This window comes from Pan troglodytes, chromosome 6, assembly GCF_028858775.2.
Source record: "Pan troglodytes isolate AG18354 chromosome 6, NHGRI_mPanTro3-v2.0_pri, whole genome shotgun sequence".
In the NCBI taxonomy this organism is placed as follows: domain Eukaryota; kingdom Metazoa; phylum Chordata; class Mammalia; order Primates; family Hominidae; genus Pan; species Pan troglodytes.
The window spans coordinates 118,209,413-118,236,973 of record NC_072404.2 but is presented as its reverse complement, the minus strand read 5'-3'; the positions used below and the strand labels follow the sequence as shown (position 1 = coordinate 118,236,973).

The following is a 27,561-nucleotide window of genomic DNA, read 5'->3' as shown; positions in this document are numbered from 1 at the left end:
CTCTTCTAATATAAACAGGATAGGGTTTCTAAGTGGGAGAAATAGCTTACTAATGTGATAATATCTTAAGGTATCTTTAGAAATCTTTAATCTTCTACAGCTTTTCAAAATGTTCACTTAAATGGGCTATTATTCATTCCCTTCCTGCTCCAGAGGATTATTTGAATGTGAGGTTATATCTCCATGTATGTGGGAAAATATTTCCTGCTAGTTAATTGGATTATCATTTGCTAAAGACCACAGGATCCATGGTGAGGGCAGTTCAGTCTGTTACTTAAGTTGCCTTAGTCACCGCCATATTTGTTGTTTAAAGGAAAAGTGAGTCACGGCAGTGTCCCAGACAGTGTGCTTAGACAGTGGTTTAAGAAGACTCTTTCATTTGCTTGATTTTCAGAATTTTTTATTATGAGTACAAGATCTTGAGCGCCTGTTATGTAGGTCCTGGAGTCCCCTCACTAGAATATCAGATCCATGAAGACTGAAACGTTGTTTTCCCAGAACCCTGGGAAGTAGTAGGCACTAGATTAATTGCTCATTGAATGAAGGAAAAAAATGCTAGGCTCTAGGATTAACAAATGTGAGTAAGACCTATTTTCTGCAGCCCAATTTGGAAGGGTGTGTGTGGGGAATTTAGATGTGATGGGGCAGGCATAGTGATAGAGGTGAGGAGAGGAAAGGATCTCTTAATTCAGCCTGCCCAACACAGAAGCATGTGAATGTATCCTTGTTCAAGGAACTTGATGTAGCTTAGTCCTGCTAGAATACACTATATAAAAAAGATATCATGGAGGGAATGTCATGCTGTGTCAAGGAGATTGGACTTGAACCAATGGGTGATGTGTAGGGGAGTCATAGTCATAGTCAGCCTTCCATTTTAGGTAGATTATTTGAGTTGTTCTCTGGGGGACAGACTGAAAAGGAGAAGGACTGGGGGCAGGGAGGGAAATAGGAGGTATTTTAGTAGTTAAAGGAAGAGATGAGGAGTTCTTGAACTAGGTCAGAGGCTAGAACAAGCATGGAAAGGACATATTAAAGAATGTTTAGTAGCTAAAACCGAAAGAACTTGGTGATTGATTATTGTGGAAAATGAGGACCTCGGTGGAGGGATGGGAGGATAAGAATTGACTTAAAAGTTCTGGCTTTGGAATAAAAAAATTAAAAATTGGCCAGGTGTGGTGGCTTATGCCTGTAATCCTAGCATTTTGGGAGGCTGAGGTGGGCAGATCACTTGAGCTCAGGAGTTCAAGAGCAGCTTGGCCAACGTGACACAACCCCATCTCTACAAAAATACAGAAAAAAAAAATTTAGCCAGGCATGGTGGCATGCGCATGTAGTCCCAGCTACCTGGGGGGCTGAGGTGGGAGGATCACTTGAGCCCAGGAGGTCAAGCCTGCAGTGAGCCGAGATTGTACCACTGCACTCCAGCCTGGGTGACAAAGTGAGACCCTGTCTTAAAAAAAAAAAATTAAAAAAATTTTTTTAAAATCTGGCTTTGGGAGGATGGAGGTCCCACCTCTAAAAAGATAGGTAATATAGGAGAAATAACAGGTTTTGAGAGAAAGATGGTTTTGGTTTTATCAGATTGAGTTAGAATCTGTGGGATATTCAGGCCAAAGGATTGGGAGAGAAATGATTACCGGACCTGCAGATGGGGGAGTCATTCTCATGGAGGTGTGAATGTGGCCAAGATCCTCAAGGAGGGCATAGGGGCATGAGGAGAAATGTACTCCCAGGAAGAACATAGCAGAACATCAGTGTTTAAGGAGTGGAAAGAAGAAGATGAATCCATGAAGGAGACTAAAGAAAGAAGGTCAAAAAGATTGTAAGAGAACCAGGTGATGTAGTCAAGTGTGGAGTGTAATGGGAATAACAACAGTGTCTAATAAAACCGAGAAATTAAATCACAGAAAGATGAGAATTAAAGAAAGAAAAATTTTTTTAGAGAAAGGGTCTCACTCTGTCCCCCAAGCTAGAATGCAGTGGCACCATCAAAACTTACTGCAGCCTCGACCTCCTGGGCTGAAGCAATACTCCTGCTTCAGCCTCCTGAGTAGCTGGGACTATAGGCAAGTGCCACTACACCCAGCTATGACCAAAATTTGAAAGAACATTTACTGTTAATTAAAGAAACCCCTGTCTACCACTCCAGGACCACCTCATGCCCCTGCTCTGCTCATTTCCTTTCCCTCAGCCACACTGCTTTCACTTAGCTCCGCAAACAAGCCAAATCCCTTCCTACCTCAGGACCTTTCTGTATGTTACACCTCCTGCCTGGGTCTGCGACTCCTTCCGTTCTTCATGTGCCTGGGTAGGGGCAGATGCTGAGCAAGTAATCACTGATGATAATGACAAAAAAGCATCTTGACATAAGTTAATAGTGCCAATTTTTATATTTATGACATTATTTTTTCTATTATAAATATTGGTCATGTTGTCCATAATTATCAGAAAATCACACTTCTCAATCTAGATCATTTCAAGGCAATATCAATGGGTTTATATTATGGATTCATTCTTTCTTTAAGAAAACATAAATCATATGGTGATGGTTAATGTCTCTAGATTTTTAAAAAATAAGTGTTGTTTAGTTCCTAATGTGCTGTATATTATCTCTGCCACATTACAGCATAGTTCCCTAGAGAAGTGTTACCTATTACTATTATCACAGTAATAATGGGTCTTAAATTACTGATAGCATACAGATTATTTTCAAATTGAATTGCAAAAAGAACTCTAATTGAATATTGGCATGCCGTTTCCATGTTAGTTTTAATTGTATGTGTTACAAGGCTATCTAGTTTCAGGTATTTCTAGCCAAAAAATCTACTACTAAATACTATACTAGAATAGAAAGAAGCCAATGTGAGAACTTTAATAGTCATTGGTAGAGTCTAATCATCTCTTATAACTGCCCATCTGCCTCCTCTCCATCCCCACTGCCCCTGGCTTGGTTCAAGCACTGTTTCTCGTACTCACCTTTGCTGCAGTGTTAGCTTCCAGCATGCAAATCTGAGTCTGTCTATAAAAACAGACACACAGACCAGTGGAACAGAATAGAGAAACCAGAAATAAGCCCACACATTTATAGCGAGCTGATTTTTGAAAAAGGCACCGAGAACACACATTGGGGAAAGAACATTCTCTTCAATAAATGGTGCTGGGAAACCTGGATAGCTACATGCAGAAGAATGGAACTAGATTCCTATCTCTCACCATATACAAAAATCAACTCAAAATGGATTAAGGACTTAAATGTAAGAGCCAGAAATATGAAACTATTTGAATAAAGAATAGACGAAACACTTTAGGACATTGGTTTGGGCAAAGATTTTTTTGGATGGTACCTCGAAAACACAGGCAACAAAAGAAAAAAAATGCACGAATGGTATTACATCAACCTAAAAAGCTTCTGTACAGCAAAGGAAACAGCAGAGTGAAGAGACCACCTATGGAATGGGAGAAAATATTTACAAACTATGCTTACGTGACAAGGGTTCAATATCCAGAGTATACAAGGAACTCAAACAACTCAATAGCAGAAAAACAAATAATCAGATGGGCAAAAGACCTGAATAGATATTTCTCAAAAGAAGACATACATGTATACGGCCAACAAGTACATGAAGAAATACTCAACATCATTAACACCAGGGAACTGCAAATCAAAACTGCAATGAGCTATTGCCTCACGCCAGTTAGAATGGCTATTATCAAAAAGCAAAAAGTAACAAATGCAGGCGAGGATGTGCAGAAACGGGAACTCTTATAGACTGTTGATGGAAATTACAATTAGTACAGCCATTATGGAAAACATTATCGAGGTTCCTCAAAAAATTAATAATAGAACTATCATATGTTCTGGCAATCCCACTACTTGGTATATATCCAAAGGAAATGAAATCAAGCCAGGCACAGAGGCTCATGCCTGCAATCCCAGCACTTTGGGAGGCCAAGGCAGGCGGATCACTTGAGGCCAGGAGTTCAAGGCCAGCCTGGCCAACATGGCGAAACCTCGTCTCTACTAAAAATACAAAAATTAGCTGGACATGGTGGTGCACACCTGTGATCCCAGCTACTTGGGAGGCTGAAGCATGAGAACTGCCTGAACCCAGGAGGCAGAGGTTGCAGTGAGCCCAGATAGTGCCACTGCACTCCAACCTGAGTGACAGAGTGAGACTATCTCAAAAACAAAACAAAACAAAGCAAAAAAACCACAAAGGAAATGAAATCAGTATGTCAAAGAGATATCTGTACTCCCGTGTGCACTGCAGCCAATATATACAATCAACCTAAGTGTCCATCAATGGATGAATGGATTTAAAAATGTGATATATATATATGCACAATAGAACACTATTCAGCCCAAAAAAGAGTGAAATCTTTTCATTTGTGACAACATGGATGAACCTAAAGGACATTGTGTTAAGTCAAATAATCCAAGCACAGAAAGACAAATATCTCATGATCTCACTCATATGCGGAATCTGAAAAAAGGGGATCTCATAGAAGTAGAGAGGAGAATAATGGTTACCAGAGGCTGGGGAGGGAGTGGTGAGGGGAGATGAGGAGAGGTTGGTCAATAGGTACAAAGTTACAGGGAGATAGGAGGAATAAGTTCTGGTGTTCTATTGCACAGCAGGGTGACTATAGTTAACAATAATGTATTATTGTATATTTCAAAGTAGCTAGAAGAAAGGATTCTAAATGTGCTCACCACAAAGAAATGATCAATGAGATGATAGATATGCTAATTACTCTGATTTGATCATTACACAATGTCTACATGTGTTGAAACATCACACTGTATCCCATAAATAAGCACAATTACTTTGTGTCAGTAAAAAACAAAACTTAAAAAATATCTGGCCAGGCACGGTGGCTCACGCCTGTAATCCCAGCACTTTGGGAGGCCGAGGTGGGCAGATCATGAGATCAGGAGATCGAGACCATCCTGGCTAACACGGTGAAACCCCGTCTCTACCAAAAATACAAAAAAAAATTAGCCAGGCATGGTGGCAGGCACCTGTAGTCCCAGCTACAGGAGGCTGAGGCAGGAGAATGGCGTGAACCCGGGAGGCGGAGCTTGCAGTGAGCCAAGATTGCGCCACTGCACTCCAGCCTGGGCGACACAGCAAGACTCTGTCTCAAAAAAAAAAAAAAAAAAAAAAAAAAAATATATATATATATATATATATATATGTCTGAGCCTATCACTCCCTGGCTCAGAGTTCCTTGGGGACTCCACACTGCTTACAGTATCAATGGGCTGGTGGACCAAGCTCTTCCTGAGGCGGCCCTTGGCCACCCCTGAAGCCCTGCTTCCAGCTGACTCCCGCCTCTCATCCTCAGCTCCAGACACACAGAACTGACTCTCCTACAGCTCCTCAAACATGCTGTGTTCTTGTTTCCCCATCTCTACAAGTTATTCCCTCTGTCTGAAACACCTTCTCCACTACTTGTCCACCTAGTAAATTCTTCTTTTTTTTGTTTGTTTGTTTGGGTTTTTTTGGATACAGAGTCTTTCTGTGTCACTTAGTCCAGAGTGCAGTGGCATCATCATAGCTCACTGCAGCCTCAACTTTCTGGGCTCAAGCAATCCTCCTGCCTCAGCCTCCCGAGTAGCTGGGACTACAGGCACATACCATCATGACTGGCTGATTTTTCAAATTTTCTTTTGTAGAGCTGGGGTCTTGCCATGTTCCCTGGGCTGGGCTGAAACTCCTGGGCTCAAGTGATCCTCTTGCCTTGGCCTTCCAAAGTGTTGAGATGTTAGGCGTCAGCTGTCATGCCTGGCCTTGCTTATCTCTTAAGTTTCAGCTGTGGGGAAGCTTTCCTAGAATTTCTGGGCAGGCTTAGGATCTCCTTCTTTGTATTTCCACTGCACTTTGTATATGTCTCTACTGAAGCAATCAGCTTGTTATATTCTAGTGTCTGTTCCATGCCTGTCTCCCTATAGCACTGTAAGCTTCCCAAGAGCAGAGATAGGACCATCCCATCTTTGGGATGCCTAGCAAGATGTTCATAGGAGGCACATAAAATGTTTGATCAGTGAGTGAATGAATGAATCTGGCACCATTTCCTTCCTCTTAACCAAACACTTAAGTCTTCTTTAAGTTCCACATTGTCTCAGCTATGCTCTGGGCTGGAGTGGAAGCACTTACAGCTGCGTGTCTTAATCTGATGATACAATTGCAAGAGACCACCCATCTGCATGGAACACACACACAAATAAAGCCTGAGTCCAGTGAAGCAAAACCTCTAAAGCAGGAAACACATGAAATCACTTGGGATTCAAGAAATAGGAAGAATGAGAGTTGAAAGGAAGCACGGTAGTTCAGAGACAAATGGATTTGCTGTGGATTTTCAAAAAGCACATAACAAGAAGTCTGCCCAGTTATGGGCTTTTGGTTTTTTTTCATATGGAGCTGGACCTCTCCTAGTCCTCCTCAGGCCCTTCTCTCCAGCCAGTGGCCTTACATGACTATGTTGGTCCCATCAAGCTAGTGATAGTGGTTCCTTCTCACAGAGGTGATGGTCCATTGTCTCCTGTTTCTAGCAAAGTGCCTACTAAAAACACTGCAAACAGAAGTGACCAACTTGAGCCTGTCACTTCCCTCAAGATGGATCTTTGGCAGCATGACTCTCCTCTCTACCTCCATCAAGTAGGAGGCAAGCAGTCTCAAGGCAAGTTGGTCTACTTTCAGGTAACAGAGATGCCAATTTTCCTTCCTTCTATAAGCATCACAATACAGAATCTATGTCTGTGTGGTGATCAAAGCTTGCTTTCCTTTAGACTTGTAGGTCAATAAATTAGGTCAGAGAGGTTGATACATTTTAAAAAGAAATATGATTACAAAATTCATACTAACAATTGATTAAGTAGAAATAAACAAAAATAATTGAGAAGACTAGTAGTTCCAGCTACCGAGGAAGCTGATGCTGGAGGATCCCTTGAGCCCAGCAGTTTGAGATCAGCCTGGGTGATACAGCGAGACACTGTCTCTTAAAAAGTAAAATAAAATAGGCTGGGCACAGTGGCACACCCCTGTAATCCCAGCACTTTGGGAGGCCAAGGCAGGCGGATCACGAGGTCAAGAGATCGAGACCATCCTGCCCAACATGGTGAAACCCCGTCTCTACTAAAAAAAAAAAAAAAAAATTAGCCAGGTATGGTGGCGCGTGCCTGTAGTCCCAGCTACTTGGGAGGCTGATGCAGGAGGATTGCTTGAATCTGGGAGGGAGAGGTTGCAGTGAACTGAGATCACGCCATTGCACTCCAGCCTGGTGACAGCGCAAGACTCCGTCTCAAACAAAAACAAAAACAATCAAACAAAAAAAACACAAAAATAAGTAAATAAAATATTGAGAAGAAAAGGTACATTATATTTATAAAACCATAATTACTAACTACAGTAGAAAAGGGAAGATCGCTTGGGAGATGAAGAGAAATTTTCGAGAACATTGTACATGACAGTATTATCAGTGAATTTAGAAAGAGGATGTGCTAATTGAGATAATACATATTTCCAAGTATAACTTTTGTTCTTTATTTCTGAAAGAATGCAGTATGCAATACCAAACAGAGCAAATCTTTCAGAAAGAAGCATGTGAAATGTAAACCCTGATTCAAAGAATTCCAAATGGAAATGCATTTCATCCAAAAATTCTGAGAGTATGCCAGCAAGATAAGAGAAAATTGAGTCCGTATAAATAGATAATTTTATAGGTAGACTGATTCACTCAACAAATATTTACTCATTGTCAACTATATATCATACACATTGTTAAGTTCTGGGAGTACCAAACTGAAAGAGTACTGGTCTCAAGGTACAGTCTAATGGCAAAATAACAACAAGAAAAGCAACACCACTGTGTAGTTAAAAGTTACTAAAAGCATGAATTCAGAGTATGGGTTCATATCTCAGCTGGTGCCACGGCACTTTGAGACCGCAGGCAAGTTACTCAATTTCTCTGTGCCTCCATTTCCTTCTCTTTAAAATGGTGATTATAATATTACCTACCTCACAGTGTTGTTATAAGGATTAAGTAAGGCAATGCATGTAAGCTGGCACATGGCAAGCACTATATGCATCTTAGTGATTATTTATTTGAATTATGACATAATAAGATTTGTTTGCTGAAAAGGAGATGGAGGCATTGCACCACAACAGCACAGATGAGTTAGAAAATGAACACTTGGCTGGGTGCGGTGGCTCACACCTGTAATCCCAGCACTTTGGGAGGTCAAGGAGGGTGGATTACCTGAGGTCAGGAGTTCGAGACCAGCCTAGCCAGCATGGTGAAAGCCCATCTCTACTAAAAATACAAAAATTAGCTGGGCATGGTGGCGGGCGCCTGTAATCACAGCTATTTGGGAGGCTGAGGCAGGAAAATCGCTTGAACCCAGGAGGCAGAGGTTGCAGTGAGCCGAAATTGCACCATTGCACTCCAGCCTGGGCGACAAGAGGAAGACTCCGTCTTCAAAAAAAAAAATGAACACTTGTCTCTGTTGTCTCTGTGGAGGAGTCAAGGGAAGCTTTTCAGCTTTTGGGGTGCAGCTGAAAGCTGGAGGAAGAAGCAGATGATAAGGCCTGGAGGCATAAGGAGGGTTATGTGTTGGGATTCACAGATGACTCAGTGCTGTCAGAGCATGGCCAGAGAAGAGAGGGGATGTGGAGGGAGATGAGGCTGGAGAAAGAGATGGAGGGCAGAATGTGGGTGGCCTTGAGTGCCCTGCACAGCAATTCAGGCTACATGCAGTATGCAGTAGGAGCCATTGAAGAACTCTGAGTAGGAGAACAGGACAGATTTGTGCACAAGAAACATAACTCTGGTGGCAGTGTGGATGATCTATTGAAGAAGGGATGAGCAATTGCAATGATAGCTAGAAATAATGAGGTTTTGATAGTGGCGGCAGAGGGGGCAGATTTGAGAGATATTTAGGGGGTGGCATTGGTAGGGCTTAGTCATTGGCTGAATATGGGGAACAGGGAGGCAGAGAGGAGACATAGACGATGCTCAGGTTTTTTATTTGGTCAGTTGTGAACATGGTGGTGCCACGAACCAGGAAAAGAACCTAGGAGAGCGATTAGGGCATGGAGACAAGATACTGAATTCCATTTTGGACATGTTTAATACTAGTACTAGCACATCTCTCTAAACTATGGGCCCCTTTGATTCTGGGTGACAGAGAAGACAAACACCCATCTGACTTTTGGAATCTTTGTTTTGGTTTTGTTTTACTTTGCTTTGTTTTCCTCAGGATATCTGGAACCATAGGGATTCAGTGTGTTCAAATTCAAGCATTTCTGAAAGAAAACTCACACAAGGATTTTCAGTACCATCCCCCCCCCCCCATTTTATCCCCTCTATCACAGCAAAAACTTATACTCTGTTTTATCCTTAAAAACAAATAAAAAAGGCATGAAAGAAGCCTTCTTATGTTTACTGACTGTCGGGGGACTTTTTAGATTTCCCATGATCTATACCCCCAGTAACTACATCCTGGAGTCCTGCGTGCCCCATTCCATCTTATTTCATAGAGTGCATTTTCCAATATCCTGAATTCAAATATCAAATACCCTAGGTTATATAGATTTCTCATATAGAGAAAGTGGAGCCCTATAAAGAGGGTCATAAAGGTACAAAATGCAGAGGAAGGAGCCATTGTATTTAAATCAAAGGAAAGTCAATCACGAGCATTCATCTTTCACAGACTCCTGACTGAAGCTAGCAAAAAGAATAGGAAGAGCTCAATGAAATCTCATGGCTTCCAGTTTGAATTCTAGTTCTCTGAAAGTAACAGTGCTGAGTTAGAGGTGCCTATGACACATTCAGATGTCTAGTTATCAGTTAGAGAACAAGATCTGTATCTCAGGAGAGAGATCTGGGCTAGATCTAGAGATGGCTGAAGTGGTCAAAGCCATGGATGAGAGTCAGAAAGAGAAGAGAAGGTCAAGTTCCAAGCTCCAGGGAACATCAGTATGTATTGAATAGATTTGGAAGATGAACCTACAAAGGAAACTGAAAACGAACATCCAGAGAAGTAGGTGGAAACAGAGGTCAGAGTAATATCATGAGAAACAAGGAAGATGCTATTTCAAAAAGCAGGGGATGGTCAGCAGAGTCAAGCTTCAAAGCTGGGTCAAGTAATATGAAGATAGAGCAGTATCCATCAATTTTTGTAAAGTAAAACTGTTCATCTATGTATATAATACTTGTACATGTTAACATTCATAGCTGAGTACTTTGCTTGAATATTAGCACATTTGTGCTGATGGTTTGTTTAGAATAGAAAGTAAACTAACCAGAACTGTGTTGCTTTGTATAAAGAAATAAAGCCTAGTGTAAATATTTTATATAATTCTTTGTTGATACACAAAAATATTCAATAACAGACACATATTGGGTTTTTCCTCCAAATTATGCTATTTTCACAAACACTAGTAATACAAAAAGAAATATGAATAATGAAAAAACATATTCATATCATTGCGCACCCTCCAAAACGTCCATTTCTTTTCTTTCTTTTTTTTTTTTTGAGACAGAATCTCCCTCTGTCGCCCAGACTGGAGTGCAGTAGTGCAATCTCAGCTCACTGCAACCTCCGCCTCCTGGGTTCAAGCAATTCTTCTGCCTCAGCCTCCCGAGTAGCGGGGACTACACGCCTGGCTAATTTTTGTATTCTTAGTAGAGATGGGGTTTCACCACATTGACCGGGCTGGTCTCGAACTCCTGACCTCATGATCCACCCACCTTGGCCTCCAAAAGTGCTGGGATTACAGGCGTGAGCCACTGCGCCCTGCCCAAAACATCTGTTTCTTTTAATACACATATACATACACTATACACACACATATGCAGATGTGAATTTTTTTTTTTTTTTTTTGGAGACACAGTCTCACTCTGTCATCCAGGCTGGAGTGCAGTGGCACGATCTTGGCTCACTACAGCTTCTGCCTCCTGGGTTAAAGCGATTCTCCTACCTCATCCTCCCGAGTAGCCGGGATTACAAGCACCTGCCACCATGCCCGGATAATTTTTGTATTTTTAGTAGAGATGGGGTTTTGCCATGCTGGCCAGGCTGGTCGTGAACTCCTGACCTCAGGTGATCCACCTGCCTTGGCCTCCCAAAGTGCTGGGATTACAGGCATGAGCCACCGCGCCCGGCCTGCAGATACAATTTTGTGTACTGCTTTTTGAACCTAAGTATGTTACTATATATTCTTTATAACAAACACTTCTCATGTTTGCAGAATATTCTGGGTGTACTATAACATCTCAACAAATTACTTTTTAAATAAAAAGGGGTAAATATACCTCTTCTAATAAAGAGATCTATGGTAGTCATCTTCTGAACCAAGTGGCCCAACAGCATCACCAGTTGTGGAACAACTGGACATATGTGCCTCCCAGTGGGATGCTATAATAATTCAGGAGTATTTTTGCAAAAAAAGTTTACCTTGAATCTAATCATAAGGAACAATTAGACAAATCCAGAATGTGAGACATTCTGCATAATAACTGGCCTAGACCCTTAAAAAAAGTCAATGTCTTAAAAGAAAAATTTAAAGAAAAAAAGACTAAAAAGACATGATAACCAAATCCAATACACAAATTGGGTCTTGGATACAAAAAAATTTGAATGTTGACTTTGTACTAGATATTACGGTATTACTGTTAATTTTCTTGGGTGTCATAATACTATATATGTCTATACTATATATGCATAATACTACATAGTTACATAGGAAAATGTCCTTATTCCTAAGGAGATGCACATGAAATATTTAGGGGATAAAGCATCATGATACCTGAAACTTATTTTCAAGTAGTTCAGGGAAATTTATGTATATTTGTGTGTATATATATGTGTGTGTGTATATATATAACTATATATAAACTATGCATGTGTATATAAAATTTTATTCATACATATATATGAATAAAATATGTAAGTTCATATACACACTCAACTAAATAAATGTGGCAAATGTTTATAATTGGTGAATTTATATGAAGTGTATGTCAGTATTCTTTATAACCATTCTTTAAACCTTTCTGTACATTTGAATATTTTCAAAATAGAGAGTTGGGGAAGCATGTTTTCTGTTTATGTTGGTGATAGTCTAAGCCAGATGTAGTATGACTCAGCCGTATAGTAAGTACACACCACACACACACACACACATACACACACACACAGAGCATTCCAACATTTGGTAACTAGTTCATTGCCATTGTCTATGTACATCAGCTAAACAATTCCAGATGAAAAAGTGTGGGGAAAGTGTAGTGTTCAAGGATTTGTCCGCTCTCAAATGTCTGTGTGCATGTGTCTGTTCCTGGCAGTGTTCCATCTTCCCTCCCACTACTCCCAGTGACCCCAAACTGAACTACTTCCCAACAACTCACACTTTCCACATGAAGTCTCTGTCCATGCTATTTCTTCGGCCTGAAACACTGTTCCCATTGTTTCACTTGTCAGAATGATACTTAATCTTTAAGGCTTGATTCAAAATCTCCTTCCTCTGTGAAACTCTTTTCTAGACTGCCATCTCTTTCTTCCAACTGGAAGCATTCATTCCCTGCTGTGTGGTCCCTATAGCTCTCTTGAAACACATACTTCATTCTTTCTGTAGAGAATGAGTTGGTACATAAGGAACCTCATTATAGTGACTTATGTACCCACTCATATTCCCCAGAGAGAGAAAGTTCTATTTAATTCTGTTGCATAGGATGAAGTCCAGATTCCTTAGAATAATGTACGAGGTTCTTGTGACTTGGTGCTTGCTTCCTTTTGAGCCTTATGTCCTGATATGCCCCTCAATGAACGTGATACTGGAGCTATAACGAAGCCACTTTTCCACTCGGGACTCCTGGGCCCCTAAGATTCAGGCCCCTTAATTCCATTAGCAATGGAGGAGCAAAGTGCTCCCCAGGATTCCTGTGAATTTCTGGTGCCTCACATTCTCATGCAACTTGCAATGCTGGTGACTTCCCCAGGCCACCACTCCAGCTGCTTTCCTCTGCACTTCAGCTGACCATAAAATGTAGTCCCTTTTTATGCTTTGGGAAAATAAAAGCAAAACCTCTCTCCAGCAAAAGCATTCATGAGTTTGGCTGACTTATGAGGGAGACCAAGGATGATTTCCATTGCAGTGATGCCACAGCTTTCCTGAAAGGTAAGCATCAATCTGCCCTTTGCCCCACTGAGACCGAGTCACTCTATCTTGCTGTTACCTCTTGCCTCCTCATTTTTGGCTTGTCTTCCCACTCCACTCTTCCCACTCCACTCTTCCTGTCCCTCCCAGGGCTAAAACCTTGGCATCAGAAATCTGTAAAATGTAAATGTCACTTGTTTCAGAGAACACCTCCTAATCTGGAGCATTTATGAACCTCACAGTGCCAAACAGAATATTTACCTTGCTGGCTCTGACATTCTTTAGGTCACTAATCTAAAAAGTTTCTGAGAAAAAAAAAAAAAAAACACGTTAAAAGTGAATCCTGTTGCCTGAAATAGTGTGTTTCACTTATTAGGCAGTGAAATTCACTGGCCTCCTGTAACCAGCATGAGGCAATTTTTAGTGGAGGCCTCATCTCTGCCGGCTCGATTTGTTGCTGCTCAGTTACAAAGATGTGTTTACTTACAGCAGAAAGGGCTTCTAGTTACTTGTCTAACACATGAGCAGGGTGACATCTCTTGCTCCCCGTTTTGCTAATATTTTTGTCATCAGGGTCTGAAGTTGCTAACAAAAATATATTAAAAGTGGGTAATATCTATATTCATCTTGGACTTAAGGATGCTATAGGAATATTTTCTGAGTTTTATGTACTTATACAATTATTACATCAATCTTTTTTTAAACATTTTTTATTGAGACATAATTCACGTACCATAAAACTCACCAATTTAAAGTATACAATTCAGTGGTTTTTAGTATGTTTGTTTGTGGTGGAACTACCACTAGAATCTAATTCCAGAACATTTTCTTCACTCCCAAAAGAAAAGCCCTTCCCATTAGCAGTCACTCCTTATGCCTGTCCCACCCTGAGCCCGCTTTAGGCAACTGCTAATCTACTTTCTGTTTCTATATATTTGCCTATTCTGGACTCGTCATACAAATGGAATCAAACAATATGTGGCCTTTTGGGTCTGTCTTCTTTTACTTAGGATGATATTTTCAAGTTTCGTTCATATAGTAGCATGCATCAGTACTACTTTTATTACCAAATAATATTCCATTGTATGGACCTAACATTTTATTTATCCTTTCATCAACTGATAGGCATTTGGGTTTCCACTTTTTTCTTTTATTTTTAGTTGACACATAATAATTGTACATATTTGTGGAATGCAGAGTGTTATTTCCTTATGTGTAATGATCTAATCATGGTAGTTAGTATCCATCACCTCAAATATTTATCATTTTCTTTGTGTTGTGAGCACTAAAGATCCTCTCTTCTAGTTTCTTGAAAATATACAATAAATTATGGTTAACCATATTCACCCCACAGTGCTGCAGAATACCTGAACTCATTCCTCCTATTAAACTATAATTTTGTAATTCTTAACCAACCAATCCCCATCCTCCCTCCCTGCCACTCTTCCCATCCTCTAATTCCCACAATTGTACTCTACTTTTTCTTAGCTCCCATGAGTGAGGACATGTGGTATTTATCTTTCTGTGCTTATCTTATTTTGCTTAACATCATGTCCTCCAGGCTCATCCATGTTGCTGCAAATGACAGGATTTCATTCTTTTTTGTGGCTGAATAGTATGCCATTGTGTGTATATACTACATTTTCTTTATTCAGTTGTCTGTTGATGAACATTTGGGTTGATTCTATATCTTAGCTATTGTGAGTAGTGCTGTAGTAAACATGGGAGTGCAGGTATCCCTTTGATATACTGAGTTCCTTTCCTTTGGGTAAATGCCCACTAGTGAGATTGCCGGATCATATGATAGTTCTGTTTTTAGAGAAATTTCTATGCTGTTTTCCATAATCGCTGTATTAATTTATATTTTCACCAACAGTGTATAGGAGTTCTCTTTTCTCTGCATCCTCACCAGCATTGTTATTTTTTGTCTTTTTGATAATAGCCATTCTAACTGGGGTGAGATGACATCTCATTGTGGCTTTGATGTACGTTTCCCTGATGATGATTTTTCATATATTTGTTGACTATTTGTATGTCTTCCTGAGAGGTTTGGAGGTTCAAGCAGGGGAGTGCAGCTACTTGTATCCTAGACCAATAACCCATCCTCTTCTATCAGGGTTGGCTATCCTCTTTGACCCAGCACGCAGCTTTGGGGAGGGACACACATGGAACGGTGAGGGAAGAAGGGGACACCTGCCTAGCCAGCCAGATCAGCCGAATCAACCCTGGCGATCAATGGGGTGACAGATATCACAGCCACATCGCCCTCACATATGTCTTCTTTTGAGAAATGTCTGCTTGGTTCCTTTGTTCACTTTTTAATCAGATCATTTGTTTATTTGCTGTTGAGTTGTTTGAGTTCCTTGTATATTCTGGATGTTAGTCCTTTGTTGTATGACTAGTTCACACATGTCTTCTCCCATTCTATAGGTTGTCTCTTCACTTTGTTTATTGTTTCCTTTGTTGTATATAATCTTTTTAGTTTGATATCATCCCATTTGTCTGTTTTTGTTTTTGTTGCCTGTGGTTTTGAAGTCTTAGCTATATAAAATCTTTGCCAAGATCAATGCCCTGAAGCATTCCCCCTGTTTTCTTCTAATAGCTCTATAGTTTCAGGTCTTATGTTTAAGTCTTTAGTCTATTTTGAGTTTATTTTTGTATATGGAGATACAGGAGTCTAGTTTCATTCTTCTAGATACAGATATCAAGTTCTCCCAGCACCACTTATTGAAGAGCACCATTTGTTGAAGAATGCATGGATTTTATTATAAATAGTGCTGGTATAAACATTCATGTACAAGTCTTTGTAAACATATGTTTTCACTGCTTTTGGGTATAAACCTAGGAGTAGAATTGCTGGGTCATATTATAACTCTATGTTTAATTTTTGAGGAAATGCCAGACTGTTTTCCAAAGTGGCTGGCTCATTTTACATTTCCACTAGCAGTATATGAGAGTTCCAGTTTGTCCACATCCTCACCAATGCATTTTATTATCTGTATTTTAAATTATAGCCATCCTAGTAGGTACGTTGTGGTATGTCATTATGCATTTATCTAATGGCTAATAATGTTGATCAATTCAATTTTTAGGCCATATGTTTTAATGAACAATTACAGTGATGAGACATGGCATTCTGTTTTAATATTTTAATTTTTAATGATTTTGAATAAAGTAGTAAGCATATATGTTGTTATATGTCATATTTAGCAAATGCACTTCATTTACAGCTTATCTTAAAAATTCTAACTTGACTACATAAAAGTGAAATCTAAGTGAAAACTTCAGAGATAGTTTCATAGGACAAATTTTCTATAGCATACTAAAACATACTTAGCTATTATCAAGTATAGGGTAAAGAGACAAACTTTGCATCTGTTACTTGATATTTGTGTTCAAACAATTTGGATTCTATTGGGGAATATCTAAACTCTTCCAATTCTTTTAACATGAATAAAATAGCATCCACATCTGGAACCCAGACCACATGTGATGGCTCCACAGGATTTGGTCAGACTTTGTTTTGAAACAGGGAGGCAGAAAACATAATGTGTTCCTAGCAAAAGAATCCACAGTCAACAATAAAACTGAAAGAATGAGGTTGCATAGAAGAAAAAGATATTCCTGAAGAAACTGAAGAAACAAATAAAAACTTATGGCACAGGAATAAATTCAGCATAAAATAAATGCAAATAAAAGTTTTTAAAAAGTTAAAAGAATTCACAGATTTTATTTTGGAGTGGTATGCAATACCATTAAAAGAAATTAGAAATCATAGTTTAAGCAGAGGCTTAAATAAAACACATTTTTATTAATACAGGCTTTTTTTTTTTTTTTTTTTATGAGAAGGCCCAATCTGTGCATTGGGAATTAAAACAAAACAAAACAAAACAAACAAACAAAAAAAAACAAGATATAATATTTGCATAGCCCATTTTAAATTATGGTCCAAATGTTGTATTTAAGATCGATAAAATATAAACCAATCCTGCAAATAAAATATAAAAAGGACAAATCTACGTGTCATTTCTGGTATTTTCCCTGCCAGCCAGCCCTGGAATCATAGAATGGCGGCAGGTGAGGGGTGGTTTGGGGGGTGGTGGGGGGAACAACCCTGCTCTTGTCCACCTAGTTTAGGAAGTACATTGTATGGGATTACATAAAAGTAATGTGATCCTGATTGAAAAACAGAAGGATGGCATCAATAAGCCACATTAGTCAGTTCCTTATCTGAGTGTTGTGCCAGTAAATTTGGGGAAAAAGTACTGAGAAATGGGACAACACAAGCACACATAAAAAAAATTAAGGCTGAAAGTGCAATCTCTTTTTTTAAATTAAAAAAATCCAAGGCCTTTAACCTGAAAAAGAAATGATCTATGACTGAATGATTATCTGTCTCTAGGCCTTTATATAAAGATCTATTCTCTTCCTCTTCAAGGGATTAATCATTATAAAATGAGCTAAAGATTTTTAGATGTTTTGGTTAGGCATAAATAAAAACATATTAACAAATAGGTTCTTTATCCACATGAAGTATCTTCAAAATAAATTAGTAAGTTGGATTTGTTTATATTGATTCAGATAACATTTATCTGGAAACAAGTGGCAAGATAATAACCTCCTAAGGAGTTTTCTGACTCTGGGATTCCATAAAAGCTTTTGTAAAACATTAGAGACAACCTGAAAATTTTACTTAATGGCATTGCCTAATCTAAGTGGTCTTATGATTTGTTAAGTGTAAAGAAATATGACAGCAGCTAAAATTTTTTAGTTTTCATAAATGGTTTTTTATGTTGTCAGTTTGTATAAATGGTTATTGGAACTATATATTCCATACTAAATGATAATCACAAAATGATCTTTATATTAAATATTTTTAGGGTTTGAATGTGCTTTCCAGACATAAAAAATTGAAGGAACTTTCTGTATCCGAATGTTATAGAATCACTGATGATGGAATTCAGGTAAGATCATTAAGATCATCTGTTAAAGAATTAAGATTGAAATTTTTCTTTTTTTCTTTTTTTTCCAATGAATAAAAAGGACTATTTTTATTGAAATAACAGAATTGCAAAATATAAATCACTTTTGCCTTTAGTTCTTAAGTAACTACAAAATAAAAATTTACAAGTACAAACAAAGCTTAAAAACAACAAAATTAATGATATTGTTATAACATGTAAAGTATTAAAATGTAGCTAAATATTTACTATTTTTTTATTATACTTTAAGTTTTAGGGTACATGTGCACAATGTGCAGGTTAGTTACGTATGTATACATGTGCTATGCTGGTGCGCTGCACCCACTAACTCGTCATCTAGCATTAGGTATATCTCCCAATGCTATCCCACCCCCTCCCCCCACCCCACAACAGTCCCCAGAGTGTGATGTTCCCCTTCCTGTGTCCATGTGTTCTCATTGTTCAGTTCCCACCTATGAGTGAGAATATGCGGTGTTTGGTTTTTTGTTCTTGTGATAGTTTACTGAGAATGATGGTTTCCAATTTCATCCATGTCCCTACAAAGGACATGAACTCATCATTTTTTATGGCTGCATAGTATTCCATGGTGTATATGTGCCACATTTTCTTAATCCAGTCTATCATTGTTGGACATTTGGGTTGGTTCCAAGTCTTTGCTATTGTGAATAGTGCCACAATAAACATACGTTTGCATGTGTCTTTATAGCAGCATGATTTGTAGTCCTTTGGGTATGTACCCAGTAATGGGATGGCTGGGTCAAATGGTATTTCTAGTTCTAGATCCCTGAGGAATCGCCACACTGACTTCCACAATGGTTGAACTAGTTTACAGTCCCACCAACAGTGTAAAAGTGTTCCTATTTCTCCACATCCTCTCCAGCACCTGTTGTTTCCTGACTTTTTAATGATTGCCATTCTAACTGGTGTGAGATGATATCTCATTGAGGTTTTGATTTGCATTTCTCTGATGGCCAGTGATGATGAGCATTTTTTCATGTGTTTTTTGGCTGCAGAAATGTCTTCTTTTGAGAAGTGTCTGTTCATGTCCTTCACCCACTTTTTGATGGGGTTGTTTGTTTTTTTCTTGTAAATTTATTTGAGTTCATTGTACATTCTGGATATTAGCCCTTTGTCAGATGAGTAGTTTGCAAAAATTTTCTCCCATTTTGTGGGTTGCCTCTTCACTCTGATGGTAGTTTCTTTTGCTGTGCAGAAGCTCTTTAGTTTAATTAGATCCCATTTGTCAATTTTGTCTTTTGTTGCCATTGCTTTTGGTGTTTTAGACATGAAGTCCTTGCCCGTGCCTATGTCCTGAATGGTAATGCCTAGGTTTTCTTCTAGGGTTTTTATGGTTTTAGGTCTAACGTTTAAGTCTTTAATCCATCTTGAATTGATTTTTGAAAAATGATTAATTCACTTTATTTCTTATTTCCATAGGTTTTTGGGGAATGGGTGGTGTTTGGTTACATGAGTACGTTTTTTAGTGGTAATTTGTGAGATTTTGGTGCACCCATCACCTAAGCAGTATACACTGTACTGTACTCAATTTGTAGTCTTTTATTCCTCACTCACTTCCCACCCTTTCCCCCAAGTCCCCAAAATCCATTGCATCATTCATATACCTTTGCATTCTCATAGCTTAGCTCCCAATTATGAGTGAGAACATACAATGTTTGGTTTTCCATTCCTGAGTTACTTCACTTAGAATAATGGTCTCCAATTCCACCCAGGTTACTGCAAATGCCATTATCATTTTTATGGCTGAATAGTATTCCATACCACAATTTCTTTATCCACTCATTGATTGATGGACATTTGGGTTGGTTCCCCGATTTTGGAATTGCGAATTGTGCTTCCATAAGCATGTCTGTGCAAGTATCTTTTTCGTACAATGACTTCTTTTCCTCCGGGTAGATACCCAGCAGTGGGATTGCTGGATCAAATGGTAGTTCTACTTTTAGCTCTTTAAGGAGTGTCCACACTGTTTTTCATAGTGGCTGTACTAGTTTACATTCCCACCAGTAGTGCAGAAGTGTTCCCTTTTCACTGCATCCCTGCCAACATCTATTATTTTTCGACTTTTTGATTATGGCCAGTCTTGCAGGAGTAAGATGGTTTTGCATTGTGGTTTTGGTTTACATTTCCCTGATCATTTGTGATGTTGAGCATTTTTTTTCATATGTTTGTTAGACATTTGTATAGCTTCTTTTGAGAATTGTCTGTTCATGTCCTTAGCCCACTTTTTGATGGGACTGTTTGTTTTTTTCTTGCTAATTTGTTTGAGTTCGTTGTAGATTTTTGGATCTCAGTCCTTTGTCAGATGTATAGATTGTGAAGATTTTCTCCCACTCTGTGCATTGTCTGTTTACACTGCTGATTGTTTCTTTTGCTGTGCTGAAACTTTTTAGTTTAATTAAGTAGAAATTGAATAAATTTTGTGGGTCACAATAGAAAAAACAGAAATGGATTGGAAATGTAACAACACATATGTGATCTTAGTTGAACCAAGTTCACCTCCAGGCTCTTAGTTAGGTCTCCACAGCCAAAGTGATTGAGATTTATTTTCCCATTTTTCCCTGTCTACTCTCTCCCTTCCTCATGTCAGATTCAAAATAAACAGGGATATTTTACATGGAGAGTGATGAACTGCAGTGTGGTAAAAGTCTTCTCATATAAACAAAGTATTCTGTGGATAGAAATGTTATATGATCTAATCATGAAAGTTGGGGGAGTTTGAAAAATTATGCCAGATACTCAACAGTTAGGAACTTAAGTTACTCAAACATACTTCCTAACATCCTTTATGGGAATGGAAAGCATGAGATAAATAATTGGCTAGGATAAATGATTACGTGCTCAATTGATTCTTCAAGAGCTTTTGAGAAAAGTAAAATTCCTAGACCTAATCTTAAGTGATGTGTAGGAAGTCATAAAGTACATATTGTGAGCAAGCCACAGTGTAATTTTTTCATCACTTCAAGCATATCAATATGCTGTTAGAAAAAACCCCAAAGTCATGTGTCATACATGTATTGAACAAGAAGGGAAGCAGTAACCTAGGAATGCAAGCACTGAAACACATTGGAAGTTCTAGATAAATGTGCCTTGAGAGTTTAAAACCCCAACCACTCATAAAAACCTGAAGCTAAAGTAGGAATAGAAAGAGAGAGAGAAAGAGAAAGAGAGAGAGAGAAAGAAGAAGAAGAAGGAGAAGGAAGAGGAGGAGAGGAGGAGGAAGAAGAAAAGAAGGAGGAGGAGAGGAAGAAAAGGGAGGGAGGGAGGGAAGGAAGGAGGGAGGGAGAGGGAGGGAGAGGGAGGGAGGGAGGGAAGAAAGAGAGAAAGAAAAACCTATAAAAGGGTTTGTCCCACAAGTAGGAAGATAATGCAATAATAGCTGAGAAGTCCACAGAGCATGGCAAACCTTAAATTATCTCTGTCAGTTTGAAGTAGACTTTCCAAGAAGTTTTAACATGACTAACAGGAGACTGTTAAAATACCATCCCAACTAGTGGGCTGTAGAGGATTCCAGGTCAAAAGATTCTCTAGACCTCTAGCATTGAATTCTAAACTTCTGGAGCTGAAAGAATCTTAGAAACATCTAAAGCAACTCCCTAATGTTAAGGTAGTAAGAATAAAAAAATACCTCAAAGGCCAAGAGGGCTTAAATGACTGGCCCAAAGTCTTATACCTTCTCAGCAAACTAATTCAGTAACAGTTTTATGGAAATGAAAGGTAGAAACGGAGAACGGCTGTTCTGAATGGTTGTTTGACAGCTTAGTGAGAAAAAAACGTTTTCAAATTATTTTTGCTGTTTCTCACTGGGTCTGCTGTTTCTCACTGGGAACAATGTAATCATACTTAAGGGAATCTACTTTAAGGAGCATTAGTGTCACATAATGTCAATTTCCCCCAATTTTAGACCAAGGATACTAATGTTCTAAGAAGTCCCTAAGAAATCTGCCTGGTAGTATATTTAATAGTGTAGAGTTAAATAAACGAACACAAAACAAATATCCCAGAGAGGACTAGAAACTTCCATATTGGAAATATTGTAACTCTTTAATAACAAAAAGGGTTACAAATCATTTAGATGTATGTAACCTACTAAGAGAAAAAGTTGAAAGATTCCTCTAAAGTTAAGCCATGATTTACCTGCTGCAATTAACTTAAGGGTTAAACATGCATTTATACAAAGTTTTATCTATGAATATGATATAGTCAGGCTTTCAAAAGATCTTTGACAAGGTGATAGACTAGACAAAACAGTTTAAAATATTAACATTTTTAATACTGGGTTATATTTCTCATATGGTGACCAATTATATTTGACCAATAACTAGAAATCATTTAGAAGTATTGAAACCTACCATGGTGATGACATAGCTTCTTAATGTACATTATTGATTAATTTTTAGATGCTCCTCTCATTCTTGGGATGAAGGAGTATTGGCCAAAGTTTGATGTTAAGTATCAGGAGACCAGTGTTTTCTGTCATTCTTTTTTGATTCTGTGGGGTCCAGACATTTTTCTTTTCACTCTTTGGAGCCTAAAAATTGTACTATTTTTAGGTGCTCTGAGATTGTAGATGAAAGCATTTACCCATTTGGTAACTATATGACCATACAGCTGAGTTCTGGCATATCTTTAAAACAATTTAATCTTTTACAAACTGACATGTATTTATTTTCAGTAATCTAAGAGATTACTTGTTCTACTCAAATTCATGAACAATAAATTTTTCTTTTTTTTTCCTAAAAAAACAAAACAAAACAGGATACACGTGCAGAACATGCAGGTTTGTTCCATAGGTATGCGTGTGTCATGGTGGTTTGCTGCACCTATTGACCTGTACTCTGAGTTCCCTCCCCTCACCCTCAACCCTGAAATTTTTCTTTTTCATCATTTCTCATCCTTCTTTTTCTCCTCCCTGCTTTTGGTACGTGTGTGTCTGTGTTGTGGCTTTTAACCAGTTTTACTTCTTCCAAGATTCATACTTCTGGGCATGTGGTAATCTTTCCCCTTGCCTCCTCCAGCCCAATTATTAAGTCCCAAAAGGGAACAGACAAAGCCGGGGGAGGAGAAAGTGACTTACAAACTAATTTCACAATTCCTTACCTGGATTTAAAAAGAGAAGGAAAGAGAATAAAATAAAGTGAGTAAATTGAGATGTTTAGATTATCTGCACTTTATAAAGAATGCTCTCTCGTTACTTAGATAAGGTAACTATAGGAGAGATTCTGTTTTTAGCACAAGACATCGAAAACTTACACACTACATAATTCGCTTAATGAGAAAAATGAATAAATTTTTTACCCTGGTTAGGTTTTGCAAGAGTTGTGAACATAATAAGAATAAAAAATTACCTCATTTTAGTGTTTAGTGGAAACCACAGCACATGCAGAGTCAGTGTCTGGAGCCTCAGATGTATTGACTTTTAGGATCTGGCTTTAATTACTTTCTCCAACGTTAGTTCTTTTCTGAGAACAACAGACATTCAATGATTATGTTACACTAGAATTATTTGGTGCTCTTGAAAGGCATTTTGGAGAAGATGTTTGATGCAGCTGTAACTGAGCATTTCTTAAGAAATCGTTTTCTTGAGGATTTTATGAGGTCAGTTAAATAACAGACGGCCAAGTATGGCAAAGAAATTGGCTTAAATGCAGTGTTACAGTTCAGACGTATTAGAAGTTCCATCTTAATAAGCTGTTTTGATAGAACCAATGGAATAAATCCAATTATTTACTCTGGTTGCTGTTTTTTGAGATGGAGTTTCGCTCTTGTTGCCCAAGCTGGAGTGCAATGGCACGATCTCGACTCACTGCAACCTCCGCATCCTGGGTTCAAGTGATTCCCCTGCCTCAGCCTCCCGAGTAGCTGGGATTACAGGCATGCACCACCATGCCTGGCTAATTTTTTGTATTTTTAGTAGAAATGCGATTTCACCATGTTGGCCAGACTGGTCTCGAACTCCTGACCTCACCTCAGGTGATGCACCTGCCTTGGCCTCCCAAACTGCTGGAATTATGGGTGTGAGGCGCCGTGCCTGGCTTCTGGTTGCTTTTTATACTCTTAATCTGGTTTGCATTTCTCATTCCTCTTTCCTAGAATGAAGCATAATATAAATACATTTATATAATATCCGTACACACGAATGTGTATTTTTTTATGCAGATTATCTCTAAATGAAAATCTTGCAGCTAGACAAAAATTTCTAATTATTTCAATGTTAGCAGGTTGAGGTAGTTGATTAAGAAATGTCATTAGCGGCCAGGTGCTAATGTCATTAGCAGGAGAAAATCAGGTTTCATTAGGATGCACCAGAAGGACTGGCAGGTGTGTATGCAGTGAAAGTGTGCATATATGTGTGTTTACATGCAAATATATGTAAAGGTACATCTATGTCTAGTATATATAGGTAAATTAAATATATGTATACACCTTGGTATATATTAGATCATATACATATGTCAATGTGTATATGTATTTATTACACCCAAATTGTGTATAGAGAGATGCTATATGATTATACATTTCTAGGCTAAAACCAATAGATGATGGTCAGTATTCAAAGCAGATAATAAAAATTGGTTTGTTGGTTGGGTGCAGTAGTTCACACCTATAATCTCAGCACTTTGGGAGGCTGAGGTGGGTGGGTTACCTGAGGCCAGGAGTTCGAGACCAGCCTGCCCAACATGGTGAAACCCTGTCTCTACTAAAAATACAAAAAAATTAGCCAGGCATAGTGGCGCACACCTCTAGTCCCAGCTACTCCGGAGGCTGAGACAGGAGAATCACTGGAACCCAGGAGGCAGAGGTTGCAGTGAGCCGAGATGGCACCACTGCACTCCAGCCTGGGCGACAGAAAGAGACTCCATGTCAAAAAAAGAAAAAAAAGAAAAAAAAATTGGGTGTTAAAGAATTACCTTTTAGTCTACGTTTTATTTTAAAAATTAATCATCCATTTAAATGACAAAGCTCTTTTTCCTGTGGAAGTGTGTGGATTAGCTCTCTGATAGCAAAAGTAATAATATAATTTAGGGAATGTGGGACTAGCTGTCAAGAGTCCTAATTTTTATTCCAATTCTGCCTCTTACATGGCCACATTTTCTTAAGCAATTCACTTAGCCCACAACAATTCATTCCCCTACAGTGACTACAATTGTGAAGCAGACAGGAGCTTGCACCCTAGAGCAGGGGTAGGCTTTTTTTTTTTTTCTGTAAAGTTTTGAAGGGTCAGGTAGTTTCTGTTTTAGGCTTTGCAGGCCATACAGTCTCTGTCGCAACTTCCCAACTTTGCCATTGAGCATAGAAACAGCCATAGACAATATGTAAATAAATGAGAGTTGCTGTATTCCAATAAAACTTTATTTATGGACACTGAAAATTTGAATTTCATATCATTTTCACATAATCATGAAATATTATTCTTCTGTTGCTTTTTTTTTCAACCATTCAAAATATATAAACACCATTCTTAGAGTGTAGGCCATACAGAAGAACTACAGGTTAGCTGGGCAGGCAGACAGCCACCGTCAGTGAGCATTGAGCCTGTGGCTGTCATAAGCAAATGCTGTTTGTGTTCTCTACCCTGCAGCCTGGTGGGCTGGCTGTGCTCGCATAGGTGGCCTGTGGCTGTCCCAAAGTTCAGGCACTTTGGTCATGTCCATTAAGCTTAGGAACGATTCTTAAGCTTCCTTAGTACAACACTGGGGTATTATTTGCAATTAGCAAGTTGGAAAGAGCTTAGATGATTAATTAGGCTACTCCATACCTTCAAGTAAGATCATGCTCAAACCATCTCATTTCAGATTTTTTTTTTTTTTTTTTTTGAGACTGAGTCTTGCTCTGTTGCCCAGGCTTGTATGCAGTGGCACGATCTTGGCTCACTGCAACCTCCTTCTTCCGGGCTCGGACAATTCTCCCACCTCAGCCTTCCAAGTAGCTGGGATTACAGGCATGTGCCATCATCCTCAGCTCATTTTTGTATTTTTAGTAGAGATGGTGTTTCACCATGTTGGCTGAGGCTGGTCTTGAACCCCTGACCTCAGGTGATCTGCCTGCCTCAGCCTCCAAAGTGCCAGTATTATAGGCATCAGCCACCATGGCCAGCCTCAGATTAATTAATTTTGTGAAAATGTGACCATCTTGCTCAGTGATTGAACACAAAACATTTTGGATTAGACTTTCCATGTAGAGGACATGGATAATCTGTTTGTTTTTTGAAAACAGAAATCATTATAATTTTTTTTTAAATGATGAGGCTAGGTTTAGTGGGTTAGGCAGATATATAAGCAGAAAAATTCAATACTATGTGGTGGTTGTCAGCTCATATCAATTTAGCCCTTACTACATGTCAGGCACTGTTGTATTTTCCATGTATTAATTTCCTACTTTATGAGGTAGGCAATACTTTTAATTCCATTTTACAAACTGGAGGTTCCAAGAGGTTAAAAACTTCTCCCAAGTCATGAAACAGGTAAGTACATGAGCTAGTGTATAAAATTTCTAATTCCAAAAGGATGCTTTTAGTCATAATTCTGTGATAAAGGTATGTAGGAGGCTATGGGAGGATTCAGGCGAGGTACCTAATCCAGCATGGGAATGCCAGGGAAGTTTATCTGTCAGAAAAATCACTTTAACAAGGAAAGTGGAAGTTACATTGAAGAGCAGAAGGGGAAAAGGAGAGTGAAGGTAGGAATCTAAGAGTTTTTTGTTATAGTCCAGGGGTGACAGGATAGCAACCTGAACAAGGGAAGTAACAGGGAGGCTGGGGAGAAGGAAATGGATTAGAGAACATTTAGATAGCAAAATCCATGAAACTGTTGATAGTTCAGATGAGGGATGAGTGTGAAGATGTGGTTAAAGACAATGTCCATGCATCTGACTTGGCTGCCAGGAATGTTGGTGGTGTCCCCGCTTTCAAGCCCTATGAACTACCAAGATCTATTCAGTATTTTGGCACTTACTGTTGTCAGAATTTCTCTTCTTGTGAGTATGTGATTTATAGGAAATATATATATCTTGGTCTTTATCCACAGTCCTGGCACAGAGCTCCTTAAAGGGCTTGTAACTTTCTGAGCAATAGGGGTAATAGGTATCTTTTGTTCTAATATTTGGTCGTTGACCATGGTTCCTGATGCAGAACTCCTAATTCCTTGGAGTTTCCTGGGTGTATCTTCTGTTCTAATGAGGTGACTCTTGGTGAGTTCTTGGTTGGGGGCTGGTCATGAGAAAGGCCAGGCCACGATTAGAATCTTGGAACTTTCTGCTCCATTCCCCATCCTTTGGGAAGGGGAGAGGGGCTGGAGATTGAGCTAATAATTGATGGTGTCTATATGACGAAGCCCCCATAAAAATCCCTGAACTACAGGGTTTAGAGTACTTCCAGGTTGGCAAACACATCCATATGCCAG

The 27,561-nt window shown here is 38.9% G+C and overlaps 2 protein-coding genes across 29 annotated transcripts in view; one reads left to right on the top strand and one right to left on the bottom strand.

Moving 5' to 3' along the window:
- The window catches only part of FBXL13 (F-box and leucine rich repeat protein 13), a 268,541-nt gene that overhangs the window by 204,485 nt on the left and 36,495 nt on the right, over positions 1 to 27,561 (top strand). For 23 of the 26 annotated variants that reach the window (XR_010158650.1, XR_010158651.1, XM_063814976.1 and 20 more), the window contains one exon: positions 18,044 to 18,127. The exons of the other annotated variants lie outside the window; for them this stretch is intronic. Coding sequence is in view for 21 of the 23 variants with exons in the window: in XM_063814976.1 (XP_063671046.1) it covers positions 18,044 to 18,127 (84 nt within the window). In the remaining 2 variants the exon portion in view is untranslated. The remainder of the gene's footprint in view (positions 1 to 18,043; positions 18,128 to 27,561) is intronic. 26 annotated transcript variants of the gene reach the window in all.
- FAM185A (family with sequence similarity 185 member A) overlaps positions 23,019 to 27,561 on the bottom strand; it is a 103,055-nt gene continuing 98,512 nt past the window's right edge. The window contains exons 9-10 of one of the 3 annotated variants that reach the window (XM_063814997.1): positions 24,129 to 24,249; positions 23,019 to 23,622 (exon numbers count right to left, since the gene is read on the bottom strand). In XM_063814997.1, the coding sequence (XP_063671067.1) occupies positions 24,130 to 24,249 (120 nt within the window). In that variant the 3' untranslated portion in view covers positions 23,019 to 23,622; position 24,129. Of the gene's footprint in view, positions 24,250 to 27,561 lie in introns of all 3 variants that reach the window. The other 2 variants (XM_024358015.3, XM_063814998.1) reach the window with 2 other exon arrangements.